Here is a 16,065-nt window from a genome sequence, read left to right as displayed (position 1 = left end):
CTAACAAAACGGTGGAGCTGTCCAAAGTCCAAGTATAGTAAAAGCAAAGGAAATTTGACTTAGAGGTTCATTTTATTTAATCACTTATAAAACTAACAATGGTCAATTTCACTGTTTTACAATATTGAACCATCAATTTTAACATAGAAAATTGCCATTCTTAGATGAAGTTTGATTTCATCTGTACAATGTAGAACTGTAAGATAATATAAAGGTGTAATTATTTATCTGTTGCTAAAACATATATTTAATCTGAATTGTTACAAAGGACCAGACTAAGGCACTTTTCCATAACTATCTTCCCCTTCCCAGTATGGCCAGTCCCAAAACTACAAAAATCATGGAGTTAGGCTCCAAAAATAATGCTGTGTAAAAATATTAAATATTGAGAGTTTTTTATTTGCCTCCTGGTGTTGGAACATTTAGGGTTCATGTTTTCAAGTTTCTCTGCAGCCATGAGACCAGCCTGCCTCTTTACAAAGATATAAGGGCAACTGTGTGAAAAGATAAAAATGTAAAGTAGGGGCAGCTTTCTGCTCATGGTAACGAGAACCTGAAATAGGGAATGAAGATCCAGCAGGCAAACATGCAGAGCTGAGGGCTTTAGCCAATATCTTTCTGTTGATTAAGAGGAAGCTTTCCCTGGGAGCAGGATACCCCATAACTGCTTACTGTAGGGTTTCAGATAGCGGGGACTGTATGGACACTCTGAATGTTCCATGCAGTGTTACAGCTGTTTATTTAATTTTCCACCCTAACTAGTTCCAAAACCATTAACTCCAGCAGGAGCTTTAGAGTCCTGAACTATAACAACAAATATTTTTGAAGAAGATAACATTCCTGATGTGTAATTGTTCTCTAAACAGAGAGCAATGATAGACCACTATTCCCTGCCCACCTCCCATCAGAGATGAGGTCTCTCTGTAATCCTTTCTGATTTTTTCCAAACGTCAGAATTTTGTACTTTTATCTTTGCAAGGAACTGATGTTTGAAGCCACTAGGGGTCACTGTGGCTTCACTGCATGGGAGGCACACAAAGCCCCCTGTAGGAGCCAATGGCTGTGCAAGCTGTTAGGATGGAATATACTAAATGAACAATTGAAATGGGGCATAGAGCCTTAATAGCATCATCAGAGCCTCCACAATATTCTAGACAGGGGCTAGTAGGCTGTGGCTGTGTTCTGAAAAGTCAGCTGCAAAGAGCAGTCCCATCTATGGTGTTTCAGTGTCGACTTGCACTGATACTGTCTGTGGTTGTCATACTTGAATATTATAACCTTTCCCTTACTCCTGAATGTATGTTGGAGCCAGCACCTGTGGCTACATATGGGATAAGTTGGCAGCTGCACAATCCAGATGGCTAATAATGGAATGTGTTATAATGAGGATAAAATAAAAGGAAAAAAACCCAAGAATTTATGGCACAGCATCCAAGATAGAGCATATGCAGTTGTTTTGAGAGGATAGGGTTAGAATTATTTTATTTTCAATAGTCCACATACTTAAGCTTTAATACTGTGAGATGTTGGTAAGGAAACTTTATCCTCTTCTGTGTGTTTGCAAAGAATAGAAATGAAGGTATTTAAAACCATATCTTCCTTTTGGAACTAATTGGAGTCCAGTTAACCTGGGAAACATATTTTGCAATGTAATCTTTATCAGACAAACAAAAGGTGTTCTCAAACTTTAAAAAGCGCTTGACTTTTTATTCTCAAAATAAGCACCATATGGTTCCCCAACTGGCCTCCCAGCTTGTTCTGTTTCTGGCTTGCTGACAAAATTGCTGATTTTTTTTTTTTTTAATGTTCAGACATCAGAGTAAGCTATTAGTTTTAAAAGAAAACCCTTAACTTGTAAAACAAAGTGTTGGAAAGAAGTGTCTGCAGTAATATGCGAATTTGATTTACTAGCATTTGTAAAATATGCATCAGGTCTGTGGGAACACCTGAAAAGTTTTCAAGATAATACGTGAAAAGATTTGACATAAATTTATTTTTCTTTCTCATCAGGGTGTGGTTCACATTGGTTATACAGATTTGCCAAGTAGAATGGCAACTCAGGCCAGTAGCCTGTATTCCAACAACATCTTGAAATTATTAAAAGCTATTTCTCCTGACAAAGAATATTTTCATTTTGAGCCAAAAGATAATTTTGATTATGGGACTATTGATCATGTAATTAGAGGAACCATGGTAATGAAGGTGAGTTTTAAGCTCATTTTTAAATTGCTGAGAAATGGGAATAAAAATGTATTATGAAGGACATAAATCTTCCTGTTAGCCAATCCAGGAAATCATCTCAATGGCTAGCTCTTATAATATTCATAAAGGTGCAATGCAGGTAGTTTATATTTTAAATGTTGCCAGCACTAAGATATTTAGGGGCAAAACATAGGTTAATAAAAGTCTCAGATGAAAGCTGTGCCATTGATTTGGGATTCATAATGAAGAATTTAAGACTGAGGATTGATCCATTAGCTCAGTGATTGTGGGAGATATGAATTCAAGTATCAGATGGGGTTTCTTGCTCTGGGATTAATATGTGCTGCGAACGTGAGAGGATGTATTTAGCCAAGGAGTGAGATGGGTGGGTGGGAGTGTGAGCTATGCATGATTCTTGAAATAATGTTGGTTAGTGTTAACATTGGAAGGCTTTATTGACTGGAGGATGTTTCTGTGATGCAGTCACATCAGTGTGGGAGGAACAAGGGCACTGTTGCTTAAGACAATATTCTTCTGAAGCAGTAGTGTTCAAGCCTCAGTGTATGGGAAGGAAAATGGGATAGACTGCAACCCCTTACGACTGCCCCTCACCATCCTCCAGAGTCCCTGTCTTAGTAGCAGAAATCACCATCCTTTCTGCTGCCCCTGTCACTGTGGGAGAAGGGGCAAGGGAACCTGAACTGGCAAATAAATGACAATTAAGATCACCTCTGTGTTGACTGAGATTTTTCCAAACAGGAGAAATTTCTTTGGATAGACTGATTTTTTGCAGGGATGTTTATTTTGGATGGAATGTAGAGTAAGGAGTATTTCTGTTGGTAGGGTGAATTCACAGGGATCCATATCTGCCTTCAGGTATCATTAGACCAAAGCAAAGTTATGCACAATAATTAAATATTGACAGGCTGAAATTAATCTTTGGCAGAGGAGTTGTTAGAGAGAAATGTAATAGACCTAAAAGATACCAGGCCAGATGCTGTGCTGCAACTCACAGGGGGCTGGAGAGGCCAAAGGTGGCTTTTCACCACTGAACGCATCAATCAGTGCTAATTTGCAGCCCTAAGGTTATTTAATTAAAACATAGATTAAAAAATTCTAATTTATTAAAACCAGGATCTTTACAATAAAGTTATCTGTGCTCTTTCATCAGTGTAATAAAAAATAAAGGCCAAATCCTGAGTCTTTACTCATCTCAGTAATCCCAGTGCCTTCCCTAAGCCAACTCCTCTGAGTATATGTCATAGGATCAGACCCTAATATAAGGGAGGGCAAGATGCCACAGGAATCCATCATAGTCATTGTCTTGTTCTGTCACAGGAAGGTAAGAATTTATTTCCAGCACCTTTACCAAGAACAATGCCTCCTTCTGTCCCTGCTAAACAAAAAACTGTGCAAGAACTAGAATCTGAGAGAAAAGCCTCCATCTCACCATTCAGAAAAACCATGACATCAGCTGGAGTTTACACAGCAGGTAAAAATGATTCACCAAGAAATATTTGGCTGCACAATCAATTTTGTTTGCATTTCCTTCATCCTGCATGACATTTACACCTAAGTCTTGCTAAGTTGTATTTATTGAAAATCAAATAAAAACCAACTCCTGAACTGGAGCTATGCACAGTGTCTTAATACTGAGAAGTAGCGGAAAAGGTAAAATGATCTGCTAACTTAAGTTACTTTCCATGTGAATGAGAGGCTGGAAAGTGGTGGTAGAGTACAGGTTAGTTCTCTGATATTCTGTGTTAAATCATTCCATACTTAGCATAACCAAGAAACTAGCCCTGCTAGTAACTGCATATATAATAAAGAGCCAATATGATATTGTGTAAGGGCCAGATCCAAAGCCCATTGATATTAATGACTCTAACTTCAAAGAGTTTGGGATCAGGCTTTTAATGCACTATCTATTCCCAAATGTCATTGCCAGTGCTCTGGTTATTATACTTTGAAAAATACTGTGTTAAAATGGAAAATAAACCAGATAACAAGGTTTTGATTTCAGCTAGTAATGTTTTCACTCATAAACAGCATTGCATTATTCTGTCTTTATTAAGTTTCTTTAAAAAGAACAAGGGTAGAATGAATATAAAAATAATCGTTAATGTAAGTGATGACAGGACATTTTAACACACCTTTGTGAGGGCTATTCACCTTCTGAAATCTTGTGCCAGATAAATGAGCAACAAAAGGAGTAGCCATTAGTCCAAAGAACGGGATTTTCTGGCAGTGGAGAAAATGGATTTTAATGGGAGTGTGGGGTGGAGGAAGATCTAAGAAATTGCTTTCATTTAGCAAATCTTCCCTAATTCCATCCTTGTGTGGGACCCAAAAACCTCCCACATGGCCTCATCACAATGGTTTTGTCATGGCTGGGTAATAAGCTTGTAGATAAGTTCATTACTGAATACTGTCCTTGGAGTATAATCACTTTATTATCCCACTCTGGAAATCTGTTTTCTTTGATTAATGCTGCCAAATGCAAGTTTAAATACTTCAAAAAAGCCTTCTCAGGCTGGTTAGCACTTCAAAAATTGACACCTCCCCACTAAGAGCCAGATTCTGTCACCCTTGCTCACCGGTACTACTCTGCTCAGAGAGTGGTCCAATTGATTGTACTAGGACTGTGTAAGTAGTAAAGTGCTACAGAATGGGGCAGAAACTGGCCATTCGTAAATAAATATATATAATTTCAGCCATGTATCTGTCACAATGGTGCATTCTTTTCTTAGAGGAAAAACAATTTTTGAAATTTGAGTTTGTATGGTGAAGAAGACAAGTACTGTACTGAAGGAGATAATAGAGTTTCTACCAGTGGAATATTACTGAAATGTTTGTGTGGTCTGCCTGTTTCAATAATATACAGCTGCCACAATGTGGTCTGTTTTCCTACTAGAGCATTGAAGATTGTGAGACGTCACTGGAGAATCGATGCCATTTTTCATTTTGCTTTTATTAACTATTCTGTTATGCTTTGCGCAAGCTAAGTATTTTGCATTTCAGAGATTTTTATTGTTGGCATCTCCAGCTCTGGATCCTAAGACTGGAACAGATAAATTGGTGAACTGAATTCTACACTAGGCAAGGTTTAGTTCTGGCAGAAACAAGGAATAAAAGTTAGGTATATAAAAGCATGTCTAGGAGCCTTCTGCTCCCATTGATGTCAAAGTTTCATTGGAACAGGGTTGGGTTCTTGCTCTGTTTTTATTTTATGACTAATAAAGAAAAATGCTTTTTTTATTCTTCTGAGCACGTGCTTTTCTTTTTAGGCTTGACAGGTGTTTTAGGATTGGGGCTTATTTCTCCTAATGCTGCTTTTACTCAAATGGTGACCACATTTGGTCTCGCTGGAATCGTTGGCTATCATACTGTCTGGGGTGTCACACCAGCCCTGCATTCACCCCTCATGTCAGTAACAAATGCAATTTCTGGTAAGTGCACTCCTTTCTTCTCTTGTGTGTTTTGTTATGAGAGATTTAGTGTCAAAGTCTCTGCTGGGACACTTATACAGATGGGGAAACTGAGACATAAAGGGGGTAAGTGATTTACCCAAGGCCAGAGAGTGGGTTACTGTTATAACTGGGATTAGAAGTCAGGAGTTCCTGCCTCTCAAATCCTTGCTCAGTGCTCTAAACAGTGCTGCCTTTAGTTTTTACTTCTATCCCCAGGGAAGTTCCCCACAGAGAACTCACTAGAATCACGCAGCCCAAGGGCTGAATGAGAAGCATCCCTTTTAAAGATAAAGCCAATATATTGGCTATTAAAGTTATATAACAGATACAAATATCTGTATGAGGAATGATAGGATGGGGAAGCCTGTCACACACATCATGGCAATCACAAGAAATGGGTATGCCTAGCGTCACTGTACAAGGCACATTGTAGGCTCTATTCCTTTCCACATCCTTTGTCTGGTTTTGATCTGTGTAGGGGCCAGCTTGTACCTGGCTCTTTTATAGCTGGGGGAGGAGGGGGGGGCAGAGGCAAGAATGCAAGGAGTCTGGCACAACTGTAATCCCTACACTTGGCAGGGAGGAAGTGTAGAGACTCTTCTCTTACAGGGTAGGTCTACACTGCATCCTCCTTACATCAAAGTGTAGAGTACCTACTGCATGCCACACACACACCCCACAGCACAGTACAAATAACCATGTAGATGGTGAGGCACTGTTTAGGTGAGTAAAGACATGCCCGAGCCCTAGGGTATATACCTGACATGGCTCTCTATACACCCAAGCCATGACTCCATCTTCTACACTGTAGTTTTTAGCAGTGTAGTGACCTACTGCTGAAGCCTCTCCCTGCTACGGGAGAGGCTTCTTTAACTTGCTGGCAAGAATACTGTGGGAGACTGTGTCAAAAGCTTTGCTAAAGTCAAGGAACAACACGTCCACTGCTTTCCCTTCATCCACAGAGCCAGTTCGTCATAAAAGGCAATTAGATTAGTCAGGCATGACTTGCCCTTGGTGAATCCATGCGGGCTGTTCCTGATCACTTTCCTCTCCCCTAAGTGCTTCAGAATTGATTCCTTGAGGACCTGCTCCATGATTTTTCCAGGGACTGAGGTGAGGCTGACTGGCCTGTAGTTCCCAGGATCCTCCTTTTTCCCTTTTTTAAAGATGGGCACTACATTAACCTTTTTCCAGTCATCTGAGACCTCCCCCGATCACCATGAGTTTTGAAAGATAATGGCCAATGGCTCTGCAACCACATCCGCCAACTCCTTTAGCACTCTTGGATGCAACGCATCCGGCCCCATGGACTTGTGCTTGTCCAGCTTTTCTAAATAGTCCGGAACCACTTCTTTCTCCACAGAGGGCTGGTCACCTCCTCCCCATGCTGTGCTGCTCAGTGCAGTAGTCTGGGAGCTGACCTTGTTCGTGAAGACAGAGGCAAAAAAAGCATTGAGTACATTAGCTTTTTCCATATCCTCTGTCATGAGGTTGCCTCCCTCATTCAGTAAGGGGCCCACACTTTCCTTGACTTTCTTCTTGTTGTTAACATACCTGAAGAAACCCTTCTTGTTACTCTTAACATCTCTTGCTAGCTGCAACTCCAGGTGGGATTTGGCCTTCCTGATTACACTCCTGCATCCCCGAGCAATATTTTTATATTCATCCCTGGTCATTTGTCCAATCTTCCACTTCTTGTAAGCTTCTTTTTTGTATTTAAGAGCAGCAAGGATTTCACTGTTAAGCCAAGCTGGTCGCCTGCCATATTTACTATACTTCTACACATCGGGATGGTTTGTCCCTATAACCTCAATAAGGATTCTTTAAAATACAGCCAGCTCTCCTGGACTCCTTTCCCCCTCATGTTATTCTCTCAGGGGATCTTGCCCATCAGTTCCCTGAGGGAGTCAAAGTCTGCTTTTCTGAAGTCCAGGGTCTGTATTCTGCTGCTCTCCTTTCTTCCTTGTGTTAGGATCCTGAACTCGACCATTTCATAGTCACTGCCTCCCAGGTTCCCATCCACTTTTGCTTCCCCTACTAATTCTTCCCGGTTTGTGAGCAGCAGGTCAAGAAGAGCTCTGCCCCTAGTTGGTTCCTCCAGAACTTGCACCAGGAAATTGTCCCCTACGTTTTCCAAAAACTTCCTGGATTGCCTCTGCACCACTGTATTGCTCTCCCAGCAGATATCAGGGTGTTTGAAGTCTCCCATGAGAACCAGGGCCTGCGATCTAGTAACTTCTGCGAGTTGCCGGAAGAAAGCCTCATCCACCTCGTCCATATGGTGAATAATAACATAGTAGTGATCTTACAAGTAGTGTGCTTCAGAGGTGGGCAAAAACTGAATTTCTTGGAACCTAGACCACAGCTAAGATTATCAAAATGTGTCTTCACTCAGCTTCCTGAAGAAGTGAGATGCAATACTATCTAAATGTGATGGATTTCATGTGGTAATAACCTCAGCAATACTCTGCTTATACTATTTATTAATCATGTTTGTTAGGTTATTGCCTAAGGACCCACCAAGATTGGGGCCCCACTGTGCTGGGAACTGTTCAAACACAGAGTAGCAGACAGTCCCTGCCCCTAAGAGTTTACAATCTCAATAGACCAGACAGGCACTGTGTGGGGGAAAGGGCTAGAACACACAAACAGAGTGAACGGCGTGATGGCAGCAAACATAATCATTTCGGGGGTGGTAGTTAGGAGGTGATAAGCTAAATGGAAAGAAAGCTGAGGGGAGAGAGGATGAGGGGAACAGGGCAGGGGAGAAGAGAACAAGAGGCAGTTGTGGAGAGAAATTGAGGTGAAGAGACTGTGAGGGAGAACTGGGAGAACGTGTGAGCAAACAGCCAACTAGCACCAGGTACAGAAAGGCCAGTCAAAACCATAGAAAGTTCTGTGGATTGCAGAAGGTCCCTGGTTTGGCTCCTTCTTCCCCTACTGGCTTCAGTGTCTCACTGGTTCCTTCCTTGCTGCAGCTGATCAATTATTTATTTATTCTTTGTATGTATTTTGTCATCAAGTATTGATTTATTCTGTTTTCTTTAGGTCTTACTGCTGTTGGAGGTTTGGTTTTAATGGGCGGATCTTACCTTCCTTCTAGCTTGCCTCAAACACTAGCCTTACTAGCTGCATTTGTTTCTTCTGTCAATATTGCAGGTGAGCAATGTTTTCTTCTATATCTAATGAATGAATACCTATGTATGCTGACTTTATAGGACATATATGTTTCTGTACATTGGTGCATGACATTTCTATGCTGTGTGAAATGCCATCCGCTAACCACTTGTGGAAAACTTGTGCAGATTCTGGATTGTAACCATAAGCTACGACAAACATACATTCAAAATCCTTCAGCAAATACCACTAGACACTCCTGAATCTTGCACCTGTAGTGCAGAGGTCATTTTTCTGTTTGATGAAATTCTCTGGGCCATTAAAATGGCTTCTAAATTTGTACTTGCAAGTTTTCGCACACTAAAAACCTTCATTTACACTCAGAAACTTGATTGTGAGATATTTAGCCACCCCATGAGCATGCACACATGCTGTTTACATTTCTCAAAATGTGCATGCCCAACACTGCATGTGCAGATTTAGAATCTGGACTGAGTCCTTGTTGAATTAAATTATAATTTGTTGAAGCTGAACATTTTACAGGCCAGAGATTTTGTCTGTTGGCATTTTTGTATCTGAATTTTAATAGACAAGGAAATAGACAAACTGAGAAATTGGATTCTACCGTAAGCAAAGCTGGAGGCCAGGAGAAGGTCCCTTTGAAAATTTGGCTCTAGTGGTATTTTAATTTCCTCAGATTTGTTGCACATAACCTTAAATAGATTAACTTGGTTTTATAATAGTAAATGCCTGTGTGGAAGCTTATGTTAGGAGTAACAGTTTCTGTAGCAGAAATAAGTAGCTAACCTGTAAAGCGTCTGCTCTAAGAGAACACAGTAAAGGGTAAACACTATCACATTTTACTCATTTCCCTCCTCAACCCCAACACTGTAGATATTTCTAGTATTCAATGTGACTAAAGTTATGCACCTCAGACAATAATAAGGTACCTAAATAAGTGGCCTGATTTTCAGAGGTGATGAGCCTCTGGTGCTCCCACTGAGGTCAAAAGGACCTCAGCATCTCTGAAAATCAGGTGAAAAGACAGGTACCTAATTATGGACATGGATGTCTAGCTTTTCAGGCACCCAGGTTTGGAAAGCTTCAGCCTACAAAGACATCTGTGCCAGCAGCCCAGCATGCACAAACAACCTGATAACAACAAACCATTGTACAAGCACGCCACAGTGGAGAGGGGGAAATGGTTAAGAAAACAAGATTCCAAGGGCTCATTATAAACAATTGCAAGCCAAAACCCATTTTCAAATTTAACTGAAATACCTGTGTGCCAATTTAACTTGGATCAGATTCCATGTTGTAAAGAATTAGAGTTCTGTTTTCAGATGGAAAGCTGTATTTTTTTCTTCTAGAATGTTGCAGTTCCAGTGGGAAGCTAAAATATCAGCAAGGGAATAGCTATAAAGGCTTTCAATACTCTCTTAATCAAATATCAACCTAATACTTGAAATTGGAGAGTATGTACCATAGTGTATAGTGCTTATATGGCTCCCATGTCTGTAGTATTTGAGCACCTTACAATCTTGTTTTAATGCTTTTATCCTCTCAAAATCCCTATGAGGTTGGAACGTGCTATTGTCTCCATTTTACAGATGGGGAACTGAGGCATGAAGAGGCTAAAGCCCAGACTTTTAAAGGTTTTTATGCATTGCTTCACTCAGTGTTTCAATGCTTAACTGATTAAAGGAGCCTAAATCTCATTTTCAAAGGTAATTTAGGTATGTAAGAACCACACAGATTGGAAGTGGGATTTTGGCTCCTCAGTGCCTAAATCCTATTGAAAATGATATTTAGGATCCTAAATTTGTTAGGAGTTGCAATACTGAGCCAATCCAGTCCAGGTTCAGGGGCATATGGTTGGGGGAAGGCTCCATGCAGTTTCCCCCCTCACTTACACACCAACAGTAGGGCTGGCCACAATCTGACCCCTAATATTATATTAGCTGTATGGGACTTCTCCAGCCTCTCGATATCATTGTGCACAAATCAGTCCTGATTCATTGAAAATTATTTTTGACCTTTTCTGAAAAGTTGAAGAATGAATGAAGAATTCTGCTGACCTTTTAATTATGACATTTTAGAGAGAGGAATGTTGTGGGGATAAAGTGCCCAAGGAGTGAATTCATAACACAGAGGATTACTTTCTCTAGGACATTGAATCAAATTCCATAGTTGTCTTTCTCTCTTTCTTGCTTTCTCTGTGTCAGATAGTTCTTCCTCCAGTGAATAAGGTTCATTCCTATCTTGCCATGCTGTCTGTCCTCTGTGTAAAGAGCTTTCTCTGCCCAATAATTGCCTTTAAATGCCCTGTCCTCCTTCTGACCACTAACAGGCAAATCTTGTACCAGCTGTACAGCTTGTGTAACAGGGTTGGTCATTCATGCCAAAGCAGCAGGGGAAAGAATTTCCCTTCCCTGAAAGCCATGGGGCCAGGGCCGTCCCACAACATTTTGGCACCTGAGGTAGGAAGCTCAAATGACGCCCCCATGTCCCCTCGCTTGGGCCAAAACTTTGAAAGGTCTCAATTCTGTCTTCTTTCTGTTCTACTCCTCTCATGGTACTGCTCTGCTACCTACCCCAATAGAGGAGAACTAACAACTTAAAATGCCTTGTTCAAAAATTTTAAGTAATACTTAACTTTCAAATGCCTGAACAGCAAATGTAACTTTTCTTGTCTGCACAGTAAACACTGGCATTTTTATCTGTTTGAATAATCAAAGTGGTGCTTTCCGTGCCTTCTTGGTTGCAAAGATTTGAACTGCTTCCTGAAGGTCCACAGTCTGGGCCAGCTCACCCTCTATTGAGGTGGTTGCAAGGCCGACCAGCCTCTCCTGTGTCATTGTGGAGCGTAGATGTGTTTTTTATTAACTTCAGCTTGGAGAAGCTGCGTTCTCTACTGGCAACTGTTACAGGAAGTGTTAGAAGTATGCGCAGAATGACAAAAGCATTTGCAAAGAGGGTGTTCATCTTATTTGTGCACATATATTCCAGAACAGCCTTTGGAGTTGATCCTGCTGAAATGTATCTTGAAAGGGCTTGCGGTTCATCACCTAAATCTCTTGCATCATGCATGTCATCATGTGTCAACACTGTCTCTAGTGCCCTACATTGCTGGTGTAGGTCTTCTTCAGGTATACTGAGGAGTTTTGGAATATCATACAACATCCCAAATATACTGCTTTGTTCCTTGAGCTGCATGAAATGTTCTTCAACTGACTGCATTGCACAATCTAGCACCTGGTTAAAGAATTCAACTTTGAATTGTTGTTTGGGGTCTCTTATGGGATTATCCCATGCCTCATAATCAAAATGTCTTATTCTTTGGTGACTCTTGTATTCTTGAATGGGTGGGAAAATAGCTTCAGTGTGAAGTTCCTCTGCCAACGTCTGTGCACTCTTCAGAACGTTTTGAAATCCCTCATCTGACTGGTAAGACTGTAGGTATGACTTTGCTTTGTCCAGTTGTTCCATTGCTCCAGATATATCAAGGTCAACACCTTGGAGTCTCTTACTTCCAATATTTATTTCAAACAGTGTGTCATGCCACAACACTAAGTCACACAGAAATTTGAAGTTATGTATGTTTCTGGTGATTCCATTTCCCTTTGCCACTGTTCTCCCACGAACAGTTCCTGTCATAGCATTCAGAGTAGCAACCATGTTAGTCTGTATGTGCAAAAAGGAGTACTTGTGGCACCTTAGAAAGTAACAAATTTATTTGAGCATAAGCTTTCGTGAGCTACAGCTCACTTCATCGGATGCATTCAGTGGAAAATACAGTGGGGAGATTTTATAGAGAAAGAGAACATGAAACAATGGGTGTTACCATACACACTGTAATGAGAGTGATCAGGTAAGGTGAGCTATTACCAGCAGGAGAGGAAAAAAAACCCAAAACCTTTTGTAGTGATAACCAAGGTGGGTCATTTCCAGCAGTTGACAAGAACGTGTGAGGAACAATGTGGGGGGAGAGGGGGAATAAGCATGGGGAAATAGTTTTATTTTGTGTAATGACCCATCCACTCCCAGTCTTTATGCAAGCCTAATGTAATAGTGTCCAGTTTGCAAATTAATTCCAATTCAGCAGTCTCTCCTTGGAGTCTGGTTTTGAAGTTTTTTTTGTTGAAGAATTGCCACTTTTAGGTCTGGAATCGAGTGACCAGAGAGGTTGAAGTGTTCTCTGACTGGTTTTTGAATGTTATAATTCTTGACGTCTGATTTGTGTCCGTTTATTCTTTTACGTAGAGACTGTCCAGTTTGGCCAATGTACATGGCAGAGGGGCATTGCTGGCATATGATGGCATATATCACATTGGTAGATGTGCAAGTGAACGAGCCTCTGATAGTTTGGCTGATGTGATTAGGCCCTATGATGGTGTCCCCTGAATAGATATGTGGACACGGTTGGCAACGGGCTTTGTTGCAAGGATAGGTTCCTGGGTTAGTGTTTTTGTTGTATGGTGTGTGGTTGCTGGTGAGTATTTGCTGTTGGGGGGCTGTCTGTAAGCAAGGACTGGCCCGTCTCCCAAGATCTGTGAGAGTGATGGGTTGTCCTTCAGGATAGGTTGTAGATCCTTGATGATGCATTGGAGAGGTTTTAGTTGGGGGCTGAAGGTGATGGCTAGTGGTGTTCTGTTATTTTCTTTGTTGGGCCTGTCCTGTAGTAGGTGACTTCTGGGTACTCTTCTGGCTCTGTTTCTTCATTTCAGCAGGTGGGTATTGTAGTTGTAAGAACGCTTGATAGAGATCTTGTAAGTGTTTGTCTCTGTCTGAGGGGTTAGAGCAAATGTAGTTGTATCATAGAACTTGGCTGTAGACAATGGATCGTGTGGTGTGGTCTGGAGGCAAGTAGGTAGGAATAGCGGTCAGTAGGTTTCCAGTATAGGGTGATGTTTATTTCAGAGTAACAGCCGTGTTAGTCTGTATTCGCAAAAAGAAAAGGAGTACTTGTGGCACCTTAGAGACTAACCAATTTATTTGAGAATGAGCTTTCGTGAGCTACAGCTCACTTCATTGGATGCATACCATGGAAACTGCAGAAAACATTATATACACACAGAGACCATGAAACAATACCTTTCTCACCCTCTTCCCCCCGCCCCCCCCAAAACTCACTCTCCTGCTGGTAATAGCCCATCCAAAGTGACCAGGATGGGCTATTACCAGCAGGAGAGTGAGTTTGTGTGGGGGGGGGGTGGAGGGTGAGAAAACCTGGATTTGTGCTGGAAATGGCCCAACTTGATGATCACTTTAGATAAGCTATTACCAGCAGGACAGTGGGGTGGGAGGAGGTATTGTTTCATGTCTCTGTGTGTATATAATGTCTTCTGCAGTTTCCACGGTATGCATCCGATGAAGTGAGCTGTAGCTCACGAAAGCTCATGCTCAAATAAATTGGTTAGTCTCTAAGGTGCCACAAGTACTCCTTTTCTTTTTGGTGATGTTTATGTGACCATTGCTTATTAGCACTGTAGTGTCCGGGAAGTGGATCCCTTGTGTGGACTGGTCCAGGCTGAGGTTGATGGTGGGATGGAAATTGTTGAAATCATGGTGGAATTCCTCAAGGGCTTCTTTTCCATGGGTCCAGATGATAAAGAGGTCATCAATAAAGCACAAATAGAGTAGGGGCATTAGGGGACGAGAGCTGAGGAAGCGTTGTTCTAAGTCAGCCATAAAAATGTTGGCATACTGTGGGGCCATGCGGGTACCCATAGCAGTGCCGCTGATTTGAATGTATACATTGTCCCCAAATGTGAAATAGTTGTGGGTGAGGACAAAGTCACAAAGTTCAGCCACCAGGTTTGCCGTGACTTTATCGGGGATACTGTTCCTGACGGCTTGTAGTCCATCTTTGTGTGGCTAGGATGGTGTTTTCAGGAAGATCACCGATGGATTGTAGTTTCCTCAGGAAGTCAGTTGTCTCGAAGATCGCTAGGAGTGCTGGTAGCGTAGGGCCTGAGGAGAGAGTCTACACAGCCAGACAATCCTGCTGTCAGGGTGCCAATGCCTGAGATGATGGGGTGTCCAGGATTCCCACGTTTATGGATCTTGGGTAGCAGATAGAATACCCCTGCTCGGGGTTCTAGGGGTGTGTCTATGCGGATTTGTTCATGTGCTTTTTCAGGGAGTTTCTTGAGCAGATGGTGTAGTTTCTTTTGGTAACCCTCAGTGGGATCATAGGGTAATGGCTTGTAGAAAGTGGTGTTGGAGAGCTGCCTACCAGCCTCTTGTTCATATTCCGACCTATTCATGATGACAACAGCACCTCCTTTGTCAGCCTTTTTGATTATGATGTCAGAGTTGTTTCTGAGACTGTGGATGGCATTGTATTCTGCACGGCTGAGGTTATGGGGCAAGTGATGCTGCTTTTCCACAATTTCAGCCCGTGCACGTCGGCGGAAGCACTCTATGTAGAAGTCCAGTCTGTTGTTTTGACCTTCAGGAGGAGTCCACCCAGAATCCTTCTTTTTGTAGTGTTGGTAGGAAGGTCTTTGTGGGTTAGTATGCTGTTCAGAGGTGTGTTGGAAATATTTCTTGAGTCGGAGACATCGAAAATAGGATTCTAGGTCCCCCACACTCTTCTCTGATCTACACTTTTCTTCAGGAATGTGCATGGTTACATCCATTTGAGATGGAGATTTGGATGCTGCAGTAGATAACTGGAAGATCAGGCATCTCCTCACCACTCACATCCTCACTGGGACTGGAAGGCTCACCGTGAACATTTGTGTCTATGTATCTCAGGAGAACTCCTTCCTGCTTAGATAGAAAAGCTTCCTTTACTTTCTTTCTTTTTCTGAATGCTGCCCCAGAGTGGTGTTTTCTTCTTTCACTCATGACTGCTGTTCTGTGCCAGCAATAATGGCTCTCAACACTCAATTGAAGGGGACAAATAAGCAAGCTGATAGCAGGGCCTGAGTGAGGGAAGATATCAGTGTCTTAAGGGCCTAACTGGCTCCTGCTACTTCAGTTGACTGCCTGTTCTCAAGTGGGTTCATGGAAGCAGCTGGAAACAGGAAGGTCCCTGAGAAGTTGGTGTTAATCAGTCCAGGCTCCTGGGGGTGCTAGAGAGGTACGTAAGAGGCTCCTCCTCCTCTCTCTCCCTGCAGCTCCTGCTGCTTTCTGTTATTCCCTCTCCCCTTTTGTCCTGCCTGCCTGTTATGTCTCTTGTGCCCTCCTTCCTCCAGCACAGCACTCCACCATCTCTGTGCACCTAGAGCAGAAAGAATACATATGCACCAGCAGCAGACAGAATTTG

General features: G+C 41.9%; 1 protein-coding gene across 1 annotated transcript in view; it reads left to right on the top strand.

The window, feature by feature from the left end:
• The window catches only part of LOC144271150 (NAD(P) transhydrogenase, mitochondrial-like), a 62,154-nt gene that overhangs the window by 18,874 nt on the left and 27,215 nt on the right, over window positions 1-16,065 (top strand). Inside the window, exons 8-11 of the mRNA XM_077828293.1 lie at window positions 2,011-2,202; window positions 3,541-3,694; window positions 5,490-5,651; window positions 8,721-8,831. Of these exons, the coding sequence (XP_077684419.1) occupies window positions 2,011-2,202; window positions 3,541-3,694; window positions 5,490-5,651; window positions 8,721-8,831 (619 nt within the window). The remainder of the gene's footprint in view (window positions 1-2,010; window positions 2,203-3,540; window positions 3,695-5,489; window positions 5,652-8,720; window positions 8,832-16,065) is intronic.

Source organism: Eretmochelys imbricata, chromosome 10, assembly GCF_965152235.1.
Source record: "Eretmochelys imbricata isolate rEreImb1 chromosome 10, rEreImb1.hap1, whole genome shotgun sequence".
Lineage (NCBI taxonomy): Eukaryota > Metazoa > Chordata > Testudines > Cheloniidae > Eretmochelys > Eretmochelys imbricata.
This window is presented reverse-complemented; position numbering and strand designations above follow the sequence as displayed.